This window comes from Mustela nivalis (genome assembly GCF_964662115.1).
Source record: "Mustela nivalis genome assembly, chromosome: 16".
Classification (NCBI taxonomy): domain Eukaryota; kingdom Metazoa; phylum Chordata; class Mammalia; order Carnivora; family Mustelidae; genus Mustela; species Mustela nivalis.
In genome coordinates, this window is record NC_139035.1 from 3,779,524 (window position 1) to 3,801,042 (window position 21,519).

The window sequence follows — 21,519 nt, forward strand, 5'->3', positions numbered from 1 at the left end:
CCCATTCACCAGTTTTTCTTTTCATTTTGTTGATGGTTGCCTTTGCTGTGCATAGTCCCAGTACTTTAACATTAAATATCAAAGAAATTACTGCATTTTTTAAATAGGAATTTTATGGTTTCAGGTCTCACATTTAGGTCTTTAAACCATTTTGAGTTTATTTTTGTTTATGATGTAAAAAAGTGGTACAGTTTCATTATTTTATATGTAGCCTCCAGTTTTCCCAATGCCATTTATTGAAGAGACTATCTTTTCCCCATTGTATGTTCTTTCCTCCTTTGTTATAGATTAATTGACCATAAAAGCATGGGTTTATTTCTGGACTCTCTTTTCTGTTCCATTGATGTTATGTGTCTGTTTTTGTGCCTGTACCATACTGTTTTGATTGCTATAGCTTTGTAGTATATCTTAAAACCTAGGATTGTGATGTCTCCAGCTTTGTTTTTCTTTCTGAAGATTGCTTTGGCTATTTGGGGTCTTTGTGATTTCACACAAATGTTAGTGTCATTTGTTCTAGTTTTGTGAAAAATGCTGTTGGTATTTTGAGTGAATGAAATCTGTATATTGCTTTGGGTGGTATGGACATTTTGACAGTATTGGTTCTTCCAATGCACGAACACCACCTTGGTTAAGTTTATTCTTAGGTATTTCATTTCATTTTTTTTATTTTTTGAGGGTGGGGAGGAGCAGAGGGAGAGAAAGAATCTTAGGCAGGCTCCATGCCACCCTGAGATCATGACCTGAGCTGAAATCAAGAGTCAGAAGCTTAACCGACTGAGCCACCCAGTTGCCCCAGTGTTTTATTCTTTTTGGAGCAATTGTAAATGGGCTCGTTTTCTTAATTTCTCTTTTTGCTATTTCATTATTAGCATATAGAAATGCGACATATTTCCACATAGTACTTTTGTATCCTGAGACTATTGAATTCATGTATTCTAGTAGTTTTTTGGAGGATTATTTCAGGTTTTCTATATGAAGTATCATGTCATCTGCAAATAGTGAGTTTTACTTCTTCCTTACCAATCTCTCTCTCTATAGATTTACTTTTACTGCCTTTTCTTGTCTGTTTGGTGAGGGTAGAACTTCCAATACTATGCTGAACAAAAGTGTTGAGAGTGGACGTCTTGATTTTATTCCTGTTCTTAGAGGAAAAGCTCTTGTTTTTTCACCACTATGTTACTATGTGTTTTTCATATAAGACCTTTATTGTGTTGGGGTTTGTTCCTTTTAAGCCTACTGTGTTGAGAGTTTTTATCATGAATGGGTATTGTGGTTTGTCAAATGCTTTTTCTGCATCTAATGAGGTGACTATATGGTTTGTCTCTTTTCTCTTGTTGATGTGATGTACCGTGTTGACCGATGTGCAAATATTAAACTGATCATGCATCCCTGGAATAAATTCCACTTGATCATGGTGAATGGTCTTTTAATGTTTTGTTGGGTTTGTTTTACTGAGGTTTTGTTGAGGATTTCTGTATTTGTGTTCATCAGAGATATAGGCCTGTAGTTTTCCTTTTTTGTAGTATCTTTATTTGGTTTTAGTATCAGGGTAATGCTAGCCTCAGAATGAATTTGGATGCTTTCCTTCCTCTTCTATTATTTGGAGTATTTTAAGAAAAATAGGTATTAACTCTATTTCAGATGTTTGGCAGAATTCACCTATGAAGCTGTTGGTCTTGGACAGCTTGAATAGGTGTTGCTTGTTGGAGTTTTTTTTTTTTTTTTAATCTGATTCCGTTTCACTGCTGGTAGTGGGTCCATTCTAATTTTGTTTCTTCCTGATTCCATTTTGGAAGGTTATATGTTTCAAGGAATTTATCCATTTCTTGTAGGTTGTCCTATTTGTTGGCATATAATTTTTCATAATATTATCTTATAATCCTTGCTATTTCTGTGGTGTGCGTTATTGCTCCTCCTTCATTTCTGATTTCATTTATTTGAGCCCTCTCTCTTTTTCTTGATGAGTCTGGCCAAAGATAAAGAATTTTGTTGGTTTTTTTTCCAAGAACCAGCTTCTGGTTTCATTAATCTGTTTTATTGGTGGGGTTTTTTTGTTTTTATTTTTTGGGGTTTTTTTTTTTTTTGGTCTTTTTTTTTTTTTTTTTTTTTTGTCTACATTTTATTTGTTTTTGCTCTAATTTTGATTATTTTCTTTCTTCTACTGGCTCTGGGCTCTGTTTTTCCTTTTTCTAGCTCCTATGAGTATAAGGTTAGGTTGCTTATTTGAAATTTTTCTTGCTTCTTATAGTAGGCCTGTATTGCTGTAATCATTCCTCTCTGAACAGCTTATGGTGTGTCCCAAAGATCTTGGACCATTGTGTTTTCATTTTCATTTCTCTCCATGTATTTTTTATTTCCTCTCTGATTTCTTGGTTTAGTAACATGTTATTTAGCCTCCATGGAAAATCTATCCATTGATGTTAGTGGGGTATTAAAGTTCATTACTTTTTTTGTGTTACTGTCAGTTTCTTCCTTTATGTCTGTTAATTATTGCTTAATGTATTTAGTTGTTCTTATATCAGGCCTACAAATATTTACCACTGTTATATCCTCTTGTTGGATTATTGCTTTTATTAGTATGTAGTGTCCTTCTTTGTCTCTTATTACAGTCTTTCTTTTAAAGTCTATATTGTTGCCACCTTAGCCTTCTTTTTGCTTACATTTGAATGGTAAATGTTTTTTTATTCCTTCACTTTCAATTTGCATGTATCTATAGGTCTGAAGTTAATTTCTTGTAGGTAGCCCATAGATGGCTCTTGCCTTTTTTTTTTTTTTTTTAAATCCATCAGTCACCCAGTGTCTTTTGATTGGAGCATTTAGTCCATTTACATTCAATGTAATTATTGATTGGTATTCACTTATTGCCATTTTGTTACTTGTTTTATGGTTGTTTTTATATTTCTGCCTGTGTTCCTTCTCTTGCTCTCTTCCCTTATGCTTTTATGTCTGTCTTTACTGATATGCTTGCATTGCTTCCTCATTTTTTGCATATCTATTACAGGTCTATTTGTGGTTACCCTTAGGCTTATAAATAACATCTTTTGATATAGCAGTCTATATTAAGTTGATGGTCACGTAAGTTTGAACCCATTCTGAAAGCCTTAAAATTTTCTTCCCCTCCCATGTTTCATGTATATGATATCATACTTTACATCCTCTTATTTTGTGAATCTCTTGACTGATTTTTATAGATTTAACTGATTTTATTGCCTTTGTGTTTTAACCTCCATACTGGTTTTATAACTGATCAATGTAATACTTTTATTATGTTCATATTTAATTGTGAAATTTTATCCTTTTACAGTTTTCTTATTTCTTTTCTTTCCATTGAAAGGATTCCCTTTAGTGTTTCTTGTAAGGCTGGTTTAGTTGTGATGAACTCTTTTAACTTTTGTTTTCTGGGAAATTCTTTATCTCTTCTTCTGCCCTGAATGATAGCCTTGCTGAGTAGAGAATGTTTGATTGCAGGGTTTTTCTTTTCTTCACTTTGAATATACCATGCCACTTTCTTTGGGCCTGCAAAGTTTCTGCTGATAAATCAGTTCATAGATTTATGGGGTTTCCCTTGTATGTAACTGTTTTCTTTTCTCTTACTGCTTTTAAATTTCCCTCTTTATCACTACTTTTGGCCATTTTAATTACTATGTGTCTTGGCATGGGCCTTCTTGGGTTGATTTTGTTGGGAGTTCTCTGTGCCTCCAGGAATTAGATAGCCGTTTCCTTCCGCAGATTAGGGAAGTTTTCAGCTATTATTCCTCAAATAAATTTTTTGTCCCCTTTTCTTCTCCTTCTGGGATGGCTATAATGCAGAAGTTACTATGCTTGATGATGATGCTGAGTTCCCTTAATCTATTCTCATTTTTTTTTTTAAATTAATTTTTTCTTCTTGCTGTTCGGTGTGGTTGCTTTCCAGTCCTCTGTCTTCCAGCTTGCTAATCCATTCTTCTGTCTCCTCAAATTTACTATTGATTCCTCTAGTGTATTTTTAATTTCATTTATTGAGTTCTTCATCTCTGATTGGTTCTTTTTTATATTTTCTATCTTTTTGTTGAAGGTCTCACTGAGATCCCCCATTCTTTTCTCAAGTCCAGTAAATATCTTTATGACCATTACTTTGATTTTTTTTTTTAAATCAGGCATATTCTTGTCTTTGTTTCATTTAACTCTGTTGCTGTGGTTTTGTCCTATTCTTTAATTTGTGACATATTTCTCTGTCTCCTCATTTTCTCTAACTGTGTTTGTTTCTATATATTAAAAAAAGCAGTTATGTCTCCTGGATCTTGAAAGTAGTGCTTTTATGAGAAAGAGGTCCTGGGGTGCCCTTGTAGCACAAGGCCCTCTGCTCACCAGAACCAGGCACTTCAGGGATATCTCATGTGTGGTTTTAATGTGCCCTACTATTGTGGCTAAGCCTTCTTTTCCTTTAGTCCAGCCAGCTGCAATGGCTCTCTTGACCTGTTGTGGGCAAGATTTAGTCCCTGTGTTATTAAGGGGCCAGCCAGGGCCCCTGTGGGCTTGTAGGGTAATGGGGCAGTCAGACTAGAGATCTGCCCTCAGCTTATTTGTCAGGGCTACAAAGTGACCCCAAACTGCAGGGCTCTCTCCCTGTGCTGCCTCCCAGGAGGTGTTTGTTGGTGGGTGGGGCTGGCAGTGAGACCAAGATACCTGTCCCCATACTGTCTGCTGAGGCTGCAAATGCACTGTTCAGCAGGGCACTCTCTCCACACTGCCAGTTATAAGGCCTGGCTGCTGGGGATGCAGTGGAATTGGTGTGTGTAGTTGTTTTCACCCTCTCATCAGGGCAGAAGTGACTTTGGAGTGGTGTCAGTCCCTATTGGGGCTGCTTGCAGGGGGAGATACAATAGGAGCCCTTTTGACAGGACCCCTGAAGAGTGGGGTAGGTTGGGTGGAGCGAATCTCCAGGAGAGTGTGGGGGTGGGGTACACAGTGTAAACAAGATAGGTACAGGGTATTGAAGCTGCTTCCCACAGGTATCTGGCTATCCAGGCTTGGAGTAGGGGTGGGTACATGGGGAGGAATGGCACTTGCCAGCTCTTTTGTTCTTGGAGAATTCTCTGAATGATCTTTTCCCCTCTAGCATGCGTTCTGAAATTAGTAAATAAATCTCCTTCTCATATATCCCATGTGCTTTTCAAACTGCTGCTTCTGTGCTATATCTAGGTGGGATTGTTTGCTCTACTGCCTTGTTAAGGGCAGAGACCCAGTTTCTTGTCCCTCGCCACATCTCCCAGAGTTGAGCTTGCCAATTTTTAAAGTACCAGAGTTAAGCCCCACTGGTTGTAAAAAACTCATAAAGTTAAGCTCCATGGGTTTTCAAAGCCAAATGTTATGGGGACTTGTATTCCTAGTGCAGGTCCACTGTGCCTGGGGTGCCTGGTATGAGGTTTCCTCCATGCTTGTGATATCCCTTCCATTTGTGTTTGGTCTCACCAAGAGTTTGCTTCCCTCCCGCCTTGGCTCCTCTGACCTCATCTCTTTGAGTAACTGTGGAAGGTCTGTTCATTTTCTGCTTTGTTTGCACTGATGTGGCTATTATCTAGGTATGTTCATGGGACCAAGTAAGCTTAGGATTCTCCTACTCTGTTATCTTCCTAGAAGTCCTCCCATTGTTAAATGAATATTTTAAAATATTTTTAGTTTAATTATCATTGCCTATAGAAGAATTTTGATAAAGAATATTTTCTAACTAGAAGTTTATTTTTTTATTATGTTTCTGATGTAGTAACTTCAAGTACCTAAATACATCTTTAATAAGTATCCTTGTCTTGCGCGCCTGGGTGGCTCAGTCACAGGGTGGCTGCCTTCGGCTCAGGTCCTGGGATTGAGTCGTGTATTTGGCTCCTTGCTCGGCAGGAAGTCTGCTTCTCCCTCTCCCACTCCCCCTGCTTGTGTTCCCTCTCTTGCTGTGTCTCTCTCTGTCAAATAAATGAATAAAATCTTTAAAAATAATAATAATAAGTATCCTGTCTTTATGGGGCCAGTTGCTATGAAAAGATTATTCTTTTGGTCAAAAGTAAAGTTAATTTAATATTTGCATTTTAAAAAAAGATTTATTATTTATTTGTGAGAGAGTGCATGAGTGGAAGGGGAGAGGGTGAGGGAGAGAGAGAATCTGAAGCCAACTCTGTGCTGAGTCCAGAGCCCAACACTGGGCTCTCACAACCCTGAGATCATAACCTGAGCCAAAACCAAGAGTTGGACACTCAACCGGCTGTGCCACCCAGGCGCCCAATAGTGTTTAACACTAATATTTGATATTGGATTATAAAATAAATTCTTTTCCTTCTGCACATTCTTAGACTATGGTAAATCCTAAATATGATAATTTAGTAGGTAAAGATTCTGTCAGTGGAAAGTCTCTCTACATAGGGTAGGTCATAAGCTTCTGAGAATAACTTTGCATCTTAAGGAATCTTGGATCTAAGAGGAACCTAAGAAATAGCTAGTCTAGTTGCCCACCCCTTGTCTCTGTCTCTCTGTCTACACACAGACACACGCACACACACACACACACACACACACACACTCAAACTTTATAGATAAGGCACTGAAGTCTCTATGGTCTATATTCTTTGCTTAAGGTAGTATAGGGAGTCATCAGCAATCTCAGTCTTTTGCTCTATGTTCTGCTATTTTTCTCTTATGTGATTTTAAGAGGATATACACATAATTCAAGGGTCCCCAGTAGTTTGCCTGCTTTAAACACCTGTGGGTCTAGCATAGTTTGAAATGATCACTACTAGTAAGTGCCTTATTTTAAAACATTTCCCCTTGGGGCTCCTGGGTGGCTCAGTGGGTTAAAGCTGCTGCCTTCGGCTCAGGTCATGATCCCAGGGTCCTGGGATCGAGCCCTGCATCGGGTTCTCTGCTCGGCAGGGTGCCTGCTTCCCTTTTTTTCTCTCTCTCTGCCTGCTTCTCTGCCTACTTGTGATCTCTCTCTGTCAAATAAATAAATAAAAATCTTTAAAAAAAATGAAAAAACAAAACCAAAAAATTTCCCCTTAAGAAAACCCTGAACAACAGTTATGGTGCTTGGAAAGGATGACCATAGCCATGAAGGAGCCATGAAGGAAGATTGCAGTACAATGGTTTCTGGTGCCAGTTCTTCCCTGAGGAGGGGGAAACCCACATGGCCTGGAAAAAGAAATGAAGAAATGAAGAAATATTTTAGATACACTCCGTGGTTCACGGCCTGGTGGGCAGCCAGAGGGCAGTGTGGGTGCATCAGACCCCTGGGCACAGCCTGTTGTAAACATGATCTCATTTACAGCCTCACCACAAAAACCTGAATAATGTAGATTTGGCTTATGTGGAGGAATGGTTGGAGAGAGATGAATATCATAGTGATGAGGGAAGCAAGCATTCAGCTAAAAACTAGAAAAATAACAAACAGGAAAGAAGAAGCTCAAACCCTGAAATTGAAAAACAAAAACAAAATACCAAAATCTTTACTAATCAAATACTGTGTGTCCTTTTACCACTCATACCTTCCCCAGCCTCATTTGAATGTAGTGTGTGTTTCTTTCTGAGATTGAATGAAGAGAAGTACCTTAAATACATCACAGTAGATTACAAAAAATTGCTATTTGGAACAGCTGTTCTAAATGTGTGATTTGTGATGTGCTACTGAATCACACTATCCCATCACTTTAAATGGTTGACTGATGACTTTATGTTTTCTCTATTTTAGACTTTTTTATCAATTTCTAAACCAGCTTCTATAAACTATTAAACAACTAGTGAGCGGGGTCAGTATGGCTTTTCAGAATCGCCACAGTGACTTGTATTTTCTTGTATCAATAGGTGTTTATTCATGGATTCACGGAAAGAAAGCCTTTGTTCTTTTCAGAGACAGAGTAACACAGCACATGGTATCTGAGCTCCAAGTTCAATTGTTGGGGTTGTATCTGGCTCTTACTCCCTCTGTGCTCGTGTTAGAATGTATTAGTCTCATTGGACTTTCTATTCAACAGGTACTTGTTGAAGCCAACTATGTGCTGAGTAGTTCCTAGGCACTGGAACAGACAAAAGCCACTGCTCACAAGGAGCTTATGTTCTAATGGAAGAAGAGAGAAAATAGATATACACAAAATCAGTAAACTATATAGTAGGTTTGAAGGTATAAAGTGCCACAGAGAAAAATAGAATAGTATGAAGAGGACAAGAGTGCCGGAGGAGGGAGGGATGTAACATTCAGTAGGGTCATCATGGTGGGTCTCATTGAAAAGATAAATTTGAACAAAGGCTTGAAGAAGGTGATGTTGAGAGCCATGCGGTTGTCTGGGGGTGAGTATTCTAGGCAGAGGGAACAGGTAGCAGCATAAAGGCTTTAAGGTGGGATCAGGCTTGGTCGGTTTGAAGAAAAAGAAAGGAGTCATTGTGGCTGGACCTCTCTAATGAACAAGGTGGGGGACAGTAGATGATTCAAAGAGGCAGAGGTTGGGGGTCAGCTGAGTAGGGCCTGTGGACCATTGTAAGGACTTCTACACTGAGTAGAATGGTATTGCATAGTAGTACAGAGTGTTTTGAGCAGCAGAATGGCAAGGATCCCCTTTATAAAAGGATCATTTTGGCCTCTGTGTTGAGAATTGATGTTAGGGGGACAAGTGTGGAAGTAGAGTCCAGAGTAAGTGATAATAATATGAATAAGAGCCAATGTGGTAGCCATAGGGGGTGGTAAAAAGATGTTGGATTTCATCTGATTAAATTAATGTATTTTTAAAAAAGGTTTTATCTTTAAGTAACTTCTATACCTAACATGCAGCTTGAAACTATAATCCCGAGATCAAGAGTTGCATGCTCCACTGACTGAACCAGTCAGGCTCCCGAAGGTGTTGAATTTTAAATACATTTTATTTTATTTTATTTTAAAGATTTATTTGTTTGAGAGAGAGAGAGAATCTCCATCAGATTCCCTGCTGAGCATGGAGCCTGCTGTGGGGCTCAGTCTCACCACCCCAAGATCATGACCTGAGCCAAAACCAAGAGTTGGACACTTAATTGAGCCCCCCAGGCACCCCAAATTTTAAATACATCTTAAAAAGTAAAGTCAATAGCATTTACTCATGATTGGTTGTAGACTATGTGTGAGAGAGAGAGAGGGATCAAGGATTTTGACTTAAGCGCTTGGAAATATGGAATGACCCCTAATCAAGGAGGGGACAACTGTGGTGGAGCAGGTTTTAGGGAGGAGATCAGAAGGTCAGTTTTGGCGTTTTAAGTTTGAGATGTCTATTAGACATCCAAGTGGAGAGGATGAGTTGCCAAAACATTTGAATCTGGGGGTGGGGAAGTAGGTCCAAGCTGGAGATCACTCTAGGAGTCGTCAGAATGGAGTAGAATTCAAAGCAATGAGATTGGTTAATAGCACAAAGAATTTGGGATCTGGAATCAGAGTGCTTGGTACCACCACTTATTAGCTGAGTGACTTTGGGAAAGCAACCTTGCTTCTGTGTGACTCATTCTATCTGCCTGTAAAATGAGAAGAATAATAGTAACTATCTCATGGAGTGAAAGTAGAAATTTAAATCAAAATCGCTGGTACCTTTAAAACACCTCTTCAAGCATATACTCAGTAAGTGTTAACTGTTATTTTCAGTGCACCTCTTCTGTATCTCTATTAGGACACCACAAACACGTGCAGACTCACGTGATCAGTGTAGCAATACGGTTTTGTACCCCGTGATGTCATGTTTTGGTTTGGGATGGGTAGTTCATACTAATTCCCCTGAGCTGGTTTTGTTTCCAGAATTAAACTGGCCTGGATCTTTGGTGTTTGCTCTGTCTCAGGTTTTGATGCATGTTGAAAGCCTGTGTATAGTTTAATATGTGATACTTGTTCCCAAAAAACAAGTATGAGTTTCTTCAGTGCTGGTCTCCTTTCCTTTCCTTAGTGCTCAGCAGAGGAGCAGTCAGGTTCACAAGAAAAACACAATTGGAAATCAGGTAGGCATTTTAAAATAATCAGTGCATGCATGCCCAAAGAATTTGAGCTCAGTTGCTTGACTGATTTTTTTAATGCAAATTAATCATGTGCAGATTTTGCCAAAAATGCAGCTTTTTATTTTGTTTTGTTTTTGCTTGTAAGGTTTTTGGAGTGCATTGCATTTTTTTTTTTGTGTGGCTATTTTATGCATTTAACTTTATCGGTTTATTTTAAATAACTTTTCTGCTATTTGCTCTGCTTTTCAAAAGTGACTCCTTGTGTCCTACTTTGCTTGCTTATGTTACCCCTAAATTTGATTTAACATGGAATCTGTGAGTTGGTTCAAGGTTAAAACATGGTGAGTCGTTGCATGAGCTTCTGTCGCTGCTGACTAGTTCACACGTTTGCACAGCTTGGTAACAGTGAAGGGACAGCTCATAAAGAAGGCAGTTGTTGGATTTACTCTCTGCCGCACCAAATTCCTGTTGGCTAATGAAGATGTTAATTCCTACGAAGATCTGATCTTTTAAGTTTTTGTGTTTGGGGCTGACCAGCTGTCTCTGACTAATAGCGCTCAGCAGAGATTGCATTAACTCTGACAGTTTGCTGTTTCTTTTATGTTTTATGTGATAATGAATATTTGCATTGTTATTTCTTTTCAACTCAAAACAATGATGATTTTATAGTTTTTTTTTTTAATTCAGAGGTACAATTATTGAACAAATTGAAACCTCTGCTCTAGAAGTTTTTCCATTGTTTTGAAAGGAGAAGAGGTAATAACAGACTTTATTTTAAAAACTTTTTTTCTGAACTAAAGCATATAATTCTTTGCTATTTCAGGGAACCAATCTTCCGCCTTCAAGGCAAATTGTACGAGCTAAGTTCTGTAAGCTTTACTGTTGCTTTTTCATTTAGCTTCCCAAGGGCACAGTTTGTCTTTAACTGATTAACTCAACTAGCGCTTGCTACTAATTTTTTTAAACTTAGGTTGTCTTGTCCATAACACTGTATCATTGAAATAAAAATCCCCTTAAGAGGGTTCATCCCTTCACTGCTAATAACTTGCTGTGATTGAAAGGTATGAACTAGTAAACTCTAAAATGCTGTAATAATAAACCCTTAACACTGTGGGTGCTTTGATATTTCTCTAATTTTAACGGGCCTTAAAATAATTAAAATCATTAATGATCTTCATCTCTGTCCCTTTATGCTATGTTGTTACAAGGCATAATAAGCCTTTCTCTATAACTTGTGTGATAATATCTCCAATAAATGTGGTTGGTGCCTCTAAAAGGTGGATGAATAGTAAACATCTGATTTTGATGTATTTGTAGATAAGCCTACTCAATTACAATTTTTTGTATTTTTTTAAAAAATAAAACAAAACCCAAATGACATCCATTGCTATTGTACATGGCTTTAAAGTTGAATCTTTTAAAACCAGATACTCTATCTTCACTTTATGGAAGTGTAAAGATACTGTCAAATTCCTGGCATAGGCATTTAAAAAAACAAACAAAAACAATACCCCAAAACATTACACTCTCATTTTTACCACAGATGAAGCAGCCTTAAACCCTTTCTTCCAATTGGGCTCAAGTTAAGAATGAGATTGTGGAGTATCGACCAATTATTTGCCTCATGATGTTTTGGAAGAAAGTCTTTGAAACTAGACATTCCAAATTCTGCTCTGTCACTTAGTAGCCACGGGGCCTGGGACAAACTGAACCTGAGTTTGCTCAGTTGTGTGATGAGAAGAATGAAAATATATCCATAGGATGATTGTGAGAATCAGAAGTAATTTACATAGTGATGTTTGCAGCTGGGTGCTGGGTGTGTGACTTGCAAAAGCATTTGCCTTGTAGGTGCTGTTCTTGAAGTTTCAGAAGAAGAAATATAAAATACAAAAAAATTACAAAAGTTACAAAATCAGAACAATGAAACATTTGGGGAAATGAGCTATGGCAAATTATTCTGAAGACTGCAATGCCCAGATTAAGGCTTGATGCATAAAGCGTTTGTCTATAAAACTTTCCTCATGATCAGAAGCTTTAGCTCACAGAAGTTTATACTTATTGGAAAAGCAATAGTATAGTAACATAAATCCATATTTTAAATCAGATAGAAAGGAAATTCAGAACAGTTTTCAATTATATATTCTTCCAAATGCTGAAATAATATTAATTGTGTTTCTGTGACTTTACTTTCACTGAGTACTTCAAAGCCCATACATTATGGAGGTCTTAAAATTCAAGATAATAGAATTGGGTGAGTCTCATAATAGAATACAGATCCCTACCCAAAACCCTTGGGGCCAGATGTGCCTTTAATGTCAGAACTTTTTGGATTTTAGAAAAAAAGTACATTGCATATATCATTTATCACCCAGTATTCCTGTGGGGTCAGAGACACAGCACCCTTTAATTAAACACATTATGTTTCTGCAGGAAAACAAATGAACAGTCACACTAAGATGAAATGAGAGATATTTTCATGTCAGGTTAGATTTTGCCGCTAAATTTTTGTTTTGTTTATTTGTTTTATTTATTTAGTTTTAAATTTTTTAGAGAGGGAGAGAGAGATGGGGAAGGGGCAGAGGGAAAGGGAGAGAGAATCTGAAACAGGCTCCACACCCAGCACAGAGCCTGACTCAGGGCTCAGTCTCACGACCCTGAGAGCAGGACCTGAGCCAAAATCAAGAGTTGGCCGACTGAGCCACTCAAGTGCCCCTGGCTGTTTGAAAACAAAAACCCTTTACTTTGCAAGTAAGGGGTTAGGAACCAGAATATCTTATATTGCAGGATCAAATTCAGTAATTACTTGCAGTACAGTGTATTTTAGAGATTTATTTATTTGCTGCTTAGCAGAAATGAACTATAATTACTTGAAACCATTTTCTTTATGAATCTGAATGTCCGCGGTTGATTTGAATTTGTATAAAAAGTCTTTGCCTATTAAGAAGCTCAGTCAGGGACCCTTAGAGCCCAGTCTTTTAACTCATGCTGGCTTTTATGGTTGGTGGGGCCGAAATACTGTGTTATCCTACAGGTGGTTCATCCATTCCCATATTCCTTTAGGGCTCTTGGTTGTAAGAGATTCTGCCATACAGAGTCCGCTCTGAAATATTTTAGAAGGAATTCAGAAAAGGAAAACTCCTTAAAGGCAATCCCATTCATTTTTGGCTGCCTAGAAATTTGTCAGCTTGAAAGTTCCACAAATTGATGTCAACGTTGGTATAAAACAATGTAAGCATATAATTAGCTTAAAGTTGCATTGCCCAAAAACTTAAACATAATCTTCATTCATCCCATCACTCATCAAATATGTATTCAAAACCTAAGAGTGTGAAAAACTATGGTAGCTGTTTAGTACAGAATGATGAATAAATCATGGGTCCTGTCCTTGGGGACCTCACAGCCCGGTGGGGATGATAGTAAGTAAGTAAGCAAACTGAAGTCTGCCACCTTTTCCAAGGTTAGCTCCTTCTAATCCTGCAGGTTTCCCTGAAATGTCACTTCTGGAATAGACTGGCCCTGGCCATCAGATGTAAAATCACCTTCCCTTCCTACTGTCTTGACATTATCTATTATCTTTTTGAACTTCCTTCACTAGGACCTGAGCTCCATTAAATTTCTTTTCTTTTCTTTTCTTTTCTTTTTTTTTTTTTTTTTTTTGTGATCTAGAAGGCCATGGAGTATCATTGTACGGTTTTAAGTACAATCATAATGTACCAAACCCTACAGATATGCTTTTTTTCCTATCCATTCATACCTGTGATAAAGTTTAGTTTATAAATTAGGCACAGCAAGAGATTAACAACAATAATTAATAATAAATTAGAATATTATAGCAATATACTATAAAAAAGTTGTGTGGATGTGGTCTCTGTCTCTCAGAATATCTTCTTCTACTGTAGTCATCCTCATACTGAGGTGGGATGGTCAAATGCCCATGCGATGAGAAGAAGTGAGATCAGCAACACAGGCACTGTGTTATGGTGTTGAGCTACTGCCAACCTTGTGCTTAGAAGTCAGAAGGATCATCTGCTCCCGGGCTGCCGTTGACAGCGGGTAACCCTGACCACAGAAAGTGAAACCTCAGCTAAGAGAGGACTGAACACACCAGGATGAAGGGGAGAATGTGTAGGGCTGGAGGCTGACATCAGTGAGCCCGATGTTGTGTCTCAAGGGCACGAGACAATGCCACCTGAAGGTCAGAGAGGTTATTAGAATAAGAAGGCACAGAACTGGGGAGGGGCATGACAAAGGAGAACCACAGATATTTGCAGAACATTGTTTGTCCTCAGAAGGTCTGGGTGGCTGAAGAGAAATGGGGATGAAATTCCCTGGATTTAAGGATAGATCTATGATATTTGGAAGCCGGGGGGATTACGCGGCTGATCATGCATTTTTTTAGCTACAAGAATCTAGGGCAGGAAGACACCGCGGACGTGCTCGTTGGCCCAGACTGCATCCAGTTAGGAAGTACTTAGGAAGAAATGTACAATGAGGAAGAACCTTGCTTCAGACCGGGAGCAGAGCAGGTTCGTGCAGGAGCCTGAGTCTCGGGCTGCCTCCCAGCCCTGGGCTTCGTGTCTGTCTGTTTCCCACCAATGCGCCTTCTCCTGCTGACTTTAAATTGGAGTCGGAAATTGAGCTTTCCCAAACTGATAGGCCTCCAGGTAACTGGGTTCCCAAACTTCCTGAAGCAGAAAAGAACTTTCTTACCAGAACAGGGTTTTGTCCCTCCCCTGCTTTCTTGAAAGCCAGTCTCTTCTCTGTATGACGCCCCAAAGCTGCCCGCACAGCCAGCATCCTGCAATTTGCCTACCAAGCCCCGTAGCTGTCCAGCCTCTGCAAGGACATGGTTTGAGAGCAGAGTTGGAAGAGGCCAGAGTTTGCCCCGCTAAGTGACGGCTGGTTAGGAAATCTGCCCGCCTCCTCAGCCCCGTGGGACGGCTGGGACGGGGCGGGGCTCCTGGGACAGCCTTCGGAGCTGCGGTCGGAAGAGGAGGGAGCGACCCTGGAGGACGTGCGGTGGAGGTGATGGCGACAGATGCTTTGTTGAGCTCTGTCTGCATCACGATTTAACTCGGACAATAGGATCTTAGGTGTATTGTCTTGTTAAAGAGATGCAACATGGTGAAACCGGTTATTAAAACCCTGTGGGTCCATTAGTGACTAACGAGCTGCTCCCAGCTCATCCTCTCACTTGCTCTCCCCTCTCCAAAGCGAGAGAACAGAACAGAAGCGCTTCTGTGGGTGCTGTTCAGTGGAGAGGTAGGACAGTGTCATGGTTCTTCAGAGCTGGAACTCGGAAATCACCCTGTGGTCAGGAGCAAACCGTTGAATGTCCTGTTCCTCAGGCTTCTAAATCAGGTGATGAAATAGGATCATTGCGGCTTCCAGCCGGCGTCGGGAGAATTAGGCACAAACAAGTCAGCTGCAAGAAACGGGGAGCAGGGGACAAGAGTCGAAAAGGACTGCTGCTCCCCGTTTCTTGCAGCTGACTTGTTTGTGCCTAATTCTTCTCCCGACGCCGGCTGGAAGCGGCAAGTGGCGCCCAAACAGGGACAGGGCAACTGGAATGATTGCCGATACATACTGGCCTATTTTGATATCCAAAACTAAGATTAATATTTGTGCCCTGCTTGCCCACAGTTGAAACACTGTCCTTTAAATTTTCCTGTGGTCAGAGCAGCCATCGCTTGAGCTAACAAATTAGCTTTATAGGCCTCTGTTCCTACTCCTTGACATAGCTTAATATAATCTGTCAATGTTCCCTTGCCTTTAAAGGGTGCTAGCAACTTCTTACAATCAGAATTAGCATTCTCATAAGCCAACAGTTGCATAATGGTATCCACAGCCTCAAGATTATTTATCTGTCTTCTGACAGCCTCTTGTAATCTTGCAATAAAATCAGTATAGGGCTCTCTTGGATCCTGTACCACTTTTTGAAAAGAAGAGCACTTATCTCCCTGAGATTCTATTCTCTCCCATGCTCTCAAACGGCAACGCCGGAGCTGCTCAATAGCTTGATCATTCATTAATACCTGGTCTTGTACCTGGGCCCACAGTCCAAGACTCATGAGCTGTTCCGTGGAAATAGGAATATTATGAGCTCTATTATGGGCAGCTGCTATTTCTGTATGATCTTGCCACCATGTTTTGAATTCCAAGAACTCACTTGGAGATAGAACTGTTCTCGCTAGCAATGACCAATCCGACAGAATAAGCCGATTGCCTTCTGCGATGCCTTGAATGATTCCCGTTGTAAACAGAGAATTAGCTCCATAGTTTTGTACTGCCTGATTTAGTTCCTTCAATAATTTGAAGGGAAATTGCTCATGCTTGGCCTCATAGACACCATTAGGGTTGTTAGGATCATGTCCTGGAGCGACATGTTCTGTATTAATAACCGGGAAATTAAAATGCAAGGCATCTAGGTCTCCCACTCGCTGTGCTTCATGGAGGCCTTTCTGAACAGCCGATAGCATGTACTCTTCATCTTTTTCATTAAATGGTGCCTTCTTACAGAACGGCGGAGCCGATGGCGACAGTGCCATGGGCACCTTTTGTTCTGTTACTGGAGGAGGAGTATATTCCTTTCTGGTGGCTTTAATAATTTCCTTTCTAAATAATTCCTTTCTATTCCTTTCTGGTGGCTTTAATAATTTATTTCTCCTCCTGGACGGCATGTTTAGGTTCCTCTTTTTTAGTTTCTCCTGAACACTCATTATCGCTGTCCAAATCAGGGGTTTGCAAAGGCTCCAAAACGGAGCGAATGAGGGTCCAAGTAGGCCATATCATAACTGGAATTTGCTTTCCTTTAGTATATGAAAGTCCCTAATATACGGAACCAGGAGCAATGTTCTTTAATTACCTTTAAAAGCTCCATAAGTTGGCCCTCGCTGACTTTTGCTCCTCTCGCCTTCAGGAACCTTCTCGATAAACAAACATAAGGGCGATAATCGTTTGTGCTCTCTAGATTACCCATGACCTGCGATAATGGCCCACAACTCACCAGTGGGAAAAAGGCACGGCTGTGCAAAACTCACGTTGGGGCTTCTTCTCCTGTTTTATTTCTGATCAGATCTGGTCTGGTCCCTGTTCAGGCACCACTTGCCACTTCCAGCCGGTGATGGGAAAAGAATTAGGCACAAACAACACAGCTGCAAGAAACTGGCAGCACCACTTGCCGCTTCCAGCTTCACGGTCGTACATGTCCTTCTCCCCAAAGACCTGTTGCCAGTATATGTATTTCTTAAGGCTAAATGTGCTTGGCAACTAGTAAAATCCTCCAGGAGTTACAGTTTAAGTATAAATTGTTCCGAGGGGCAGCAGCAGATCATGAAGTTTTTGTAAGGATTAAATGAGATAATACAAGCTGGGTACCTACCGCAGGGCTTGGCTGGTCGTAAGCCCTATCTAAGGCGCTTGTTATTATTGTTGTTGTGTCCTCTGTTAGTGTTCAAGAAAGATGGTAAAATGATTGCTTTTATTTTCCAATTGAGCCTTCTGCTCCCTTGGAAGCAGGAAAGATTGCTACAAAGTAGCAGCAGATTCTGCATTTCCATAATGGTTTGTGGATTAGTTTTTGAGGACAGCTTTCTGAGTACAGAAGAAGAAAAGTACCCTCCACCCCAATATTTTAATAGTTTAATGTATTTTAAACTAGATATTATAAATTTTGGAACAAGTTGGCACTTCTTTATCAAGTTCTTTTAACAGAATATACATTAGAAAACATTATTTGCAGGAAGAATTGAATACTTGCTCTATTGATCTTCAAGTGGCCCGTTTTAATGAAAACTCTGTCAGTGTTATACTGCTGTTTTAGTGCTTTGTGGTTGCTTATTTAGAAGAAATAACTCAATAATTAAAAATTATCAAAGATTTGTGGCAAGATAGAATATATACCTTTAAGAATGTATGATGCTCGGCGCCTGGGTGGCTCAGTGGGTTAAGCCGCTGCCTTCAGCTCAGGTCATGATCTCAGGGTCCTGGGATCGAGTCCCACATCGGGCTCTCTGCTCAGCGGGGAGCCTGCTTCCTCCTCTCTCTCTCTGCCTGCCTCTCTGCCTACTTGTGATCTCTCTCTGTCAAATAAATAAATAAAATCTTAAAAAAAAATTAAAAAAAAAAAGAATGTATGATGCTTTTCTGTATTTATTATACATTACATAGAGGCCCCTTATCAGCAAAGAAATGTAAATATAATTTTTATTAGATGTAATGGATTGAATTTTAGGAAACATTTCTAAAATTGTGCAATTCAGGTCAGTGAGAATATAACTTGTCATACCAGTACAATCATACATCACAAGCGTTTTAGCACATATCGCATGTGTAAAATGAGATCTGTTGTTACTAGCTGTGTTTCTTTCCTGTCAGGAGAACAAAGTGTTGTTTGCTGCCAGTTGGTCTGATATTTAAATTTTTAAGTTTATACACTAGTTCTGAGGCCGCCATTTCTTTGGGGTATTAGTTTTCTAGGGCTGCTGTAACAAAGTACCACAAACGGAGTGACAGAAAACAAGAGTAATGTATTCTCTCACAGTTCTAGAAGGCTTGCCGTCTGAAATCAAATTGTCTTTAGGGTCATGTGCCCTGTGAAGGTTCTAGAAAATCTTTCTTGGCTCTTCCTGGCTGCTGGCAGCTCCTGGCCCTTCTTGGCTTGTACAGTAGGACTCCACTCTGTGCCGCCATATTCTCATGGCTTCTGACCCTCTATAGGTGTCTGTTTCTCTGTCCCCTCCTCTTCTTCTAGGGACACCAGTCATTGAATCTGGAGCCCAATCTAATTTAGTATGACCTCATCTTATCTAGTTACATCTGCAAAAACCCAGTTTCTAAAGAAAGTCACACTCAGAGGCTCCAGATGGATGTAAATTTTGAGAGACAGTATTCAACTCACTGTACTTTGGCCACTTGCAGATTTTCTTTTCTTTTTCTTCTTTTCTTCTTCTTCTTTTCTTTAAATGTCTTATTGTAATAAAACTTTATCTGGGATTTAGCTATATAGGATGCTCATGCACTTGAATGTTTATTAAACTAAGAATTTATAAAATGGACCATTAGAGCTTTAAAAGCTATTTTCTTTATTATTCTGTTTTGAGAAAATACTGACCTTGTATTATTGAGATAAAGCAGCACTATTCTACCCTTCTGTATGGTGCCATTAAAGTATCATTTTGATTAACTGGGCTTTTTTTTAGGATTGCTTCTTGAGAATTTATCTATTTTTCTCTGAAGTTTGTAGCATACAAGTAATTCATCATGAGGGGGGAAAAGGAAGCCTTGCACACTTTTAAGTGATAATACACAAACTCCTTTTTCCTCATTTCATGTTCTGCCTTGGCTAATCTTCTCCCCAGTCTTACCCCCCCAGCCCTCAAGAGACAGCAGGAGTGGGGGGAAGGGGAGGGCAGAGAGGAAACCAACAGACAGAAAGACAGACAGACATGGTGTGGAGCTATACATACATCTTAGGATTTGGGAATTTGCATTTTTTAAATCTATCAAGTAGGAAAGTTGTAATACTTAAAAAAAAAACACTGAAGGGATGAATGGCTGCCCCTCCGATCAGTTCTCTAGAAATCGTGGTAGTTAACATGGATTAGTTAAAGTGTTTCAGGTGTGGTTTTAGGCGCCTCATCCATGAACTCATTATTTGTCCCAACAATCCCGTGAGGTAGGTGCTCTGATTATCTCCATTTTATTTATTCTTTTAATATATTTTTTCTTTTTTAAAAAATATTAACAGAGGATGTATTATTTGTTTCAATCTCCATTTTACAGATAAGGAAGCTGAGTCAGGGAAAGGCCAAGTACTGTGTCCAGTCTGAACAGTTTCCTAATGAGAGCATCAGGATGCAGGGGCAGCAATTTGATTCTCGCTCTTGTTTGCGTCATTGTGAGGTTTATCCACTACTTCTAACTGGTCATAAACTGCAGGAAGAATCTCACTCAGTCTCAGTTAAAGCAAGTTGCATCACTGAAGTCCATTCACTCTTGGTTTTATTTGTTCCTGAAATTTGTTCTTTCTTTCTTTTTTTTTTTTTTAAGATTTTGTTTATTCATTTGACAGAGATCACAAGCAGGCAGAGAGGCAGGCAGAGAGAGAGGGAGAAGCAGGCTCCCCGCTGAGCAGAGAGCCCGATGTGGGACTCGATCCCAGGACCCTGAGATCATGACCCGAGCTGAAGGCAGAGGCTTAACTCACTGAGCCACCCAGGCGCCCCTGAAATTTGTTCTTAATCTAAAGCTGATCGATCCTGAATAGCGTGAGTTTTAGGTCTGTATAAATTAATCTGATTGTGGCAGTCAGTTCGGGCTGCTGTGACAAAATACCACAGACTGGGTGACTTAAACAGCAAATGTTTATTTGTCACAGTTCTGGGGGCTAGAATTCTGAGGCCAAGGTGCCACGTGATTGAGTTCTTGGTGAGCGCCCCCTTCCTGGTTATATTCTCACATGCCCTTTTTTGGGACAGAAAGGAAGAGGGATCCATCCATCTATCCATTTGTCCCCCTCCCCCCTTTTTTTTTTAAAGTAGACTCCATGCCTAACTAACATTGGGCTTGAACTCGTGGCCCTGAGATCAAGAGTCGCGTGCTCTACCAACTGAGCCAGCCTCGTGCCCCCTCCCCCTCTTTTTATAAAGGTATTAATACCATCATGGGAGCCCTACGCTCATGACCTCTTCTAACCCTAATTAACTCCTCGAGGCCCCACCTCCTAATGCCATCCCATCGGAGGTTACAGTTTGAATGTATATATTTGGGGGGAATATTCATATTTACTTTGTAACAATGAAAACCTGGAGTAGCTTTTAGAATGTGTTTCCTCTTTTCCTTCAGTTCAAGGAAGTCCAGAGGGGCCAGTCAATAGCTTATAAAATAGAAAAATTTTTATTTTAATAAAATAGAGAATGGCATCTGTGAAAGCCACACTTAGTGAAGTGCATGGTCTACTAATTTCTTCTGCGTCTTTTAAAATCTAGACTTTTATTTGGAATAGCATTTAATATATGCCTCATAATTTTTTCCAGAAAATGTGCAGATGTCCTTACCATATTTTTACAGCCAAGTTCCATCTTAATTGAAGGCTTAAGGCTGAAAATCGGTGAGGAGAAAAACCTATCTACTCAAAATTACCCTGAAAAATGCCGTTAAGGGCTAGAATGTAGCCGCTCATTTCAGCTGTGGCCTTTTCTTGGGACAGAAGACGCTTGGTCTTGTTTCTCCAGGGAAAATGGCGTCCGAGCAAACGAAGTGCTTCTCCTCCTCCTGCCTCTCACCAGCTGTCTCACGGCTCCCCTCACTCCCTGCTTCTCCTTGCTCCCTCCCTCTGTCTCTTTTGTCCTCTGTCTTTCTGTACCCTCCCTCCTTTTTTTTTTTTTTTTTTTTTAACAAAGCACAATGTGTTTGTTTCCTAGTAAGTTAAATGCCTGATTGATTTGGGCTCTCTGGAATTTTATAACATTTAAACATTTTATTTTCCCTCATTATTACTTGATTGGCCTCTGTAATTTTGGATCTGAATGTTCCCCAATCAACAGGTAAATGACA

The 21,519-nt window shown here is 39.7% G+C and overlaps 1 protein-coding gene across 7 annotated transcripts in view; it reads left to right on the top strand.

Annotated features, from left to right (window-relative positions):
* The window catches only part of DNM3 (dynamin 3), a 536,286-nt gene that overhangs the window by 237,084 nt on the left and 277,683 nt on the right, over nt 1-21,519 (top strand). For 4 of the 7 annotated variants that reach the window (XM_082702687.1, XM_082702685.1, XM_082702688.1 and 1 more), the window contains exons 13-14: nt 9,915-9,966; nt 10,787-10,816. In XM_082702687.1, coding sequence (XP_082558813.1) covers nt 9,915-9,966; nt 10,787-10,816 — 82 coding nt within the window. The remainder of the gene's footprint in view (nt 1-9,914; nt 9,967-10,786; nt 10,817-21,519) is intronic. The other 3 variants (XM_082702691.1, XM_082702686.1, XM_082702690.1) reach the window with 1 other exon arrangement.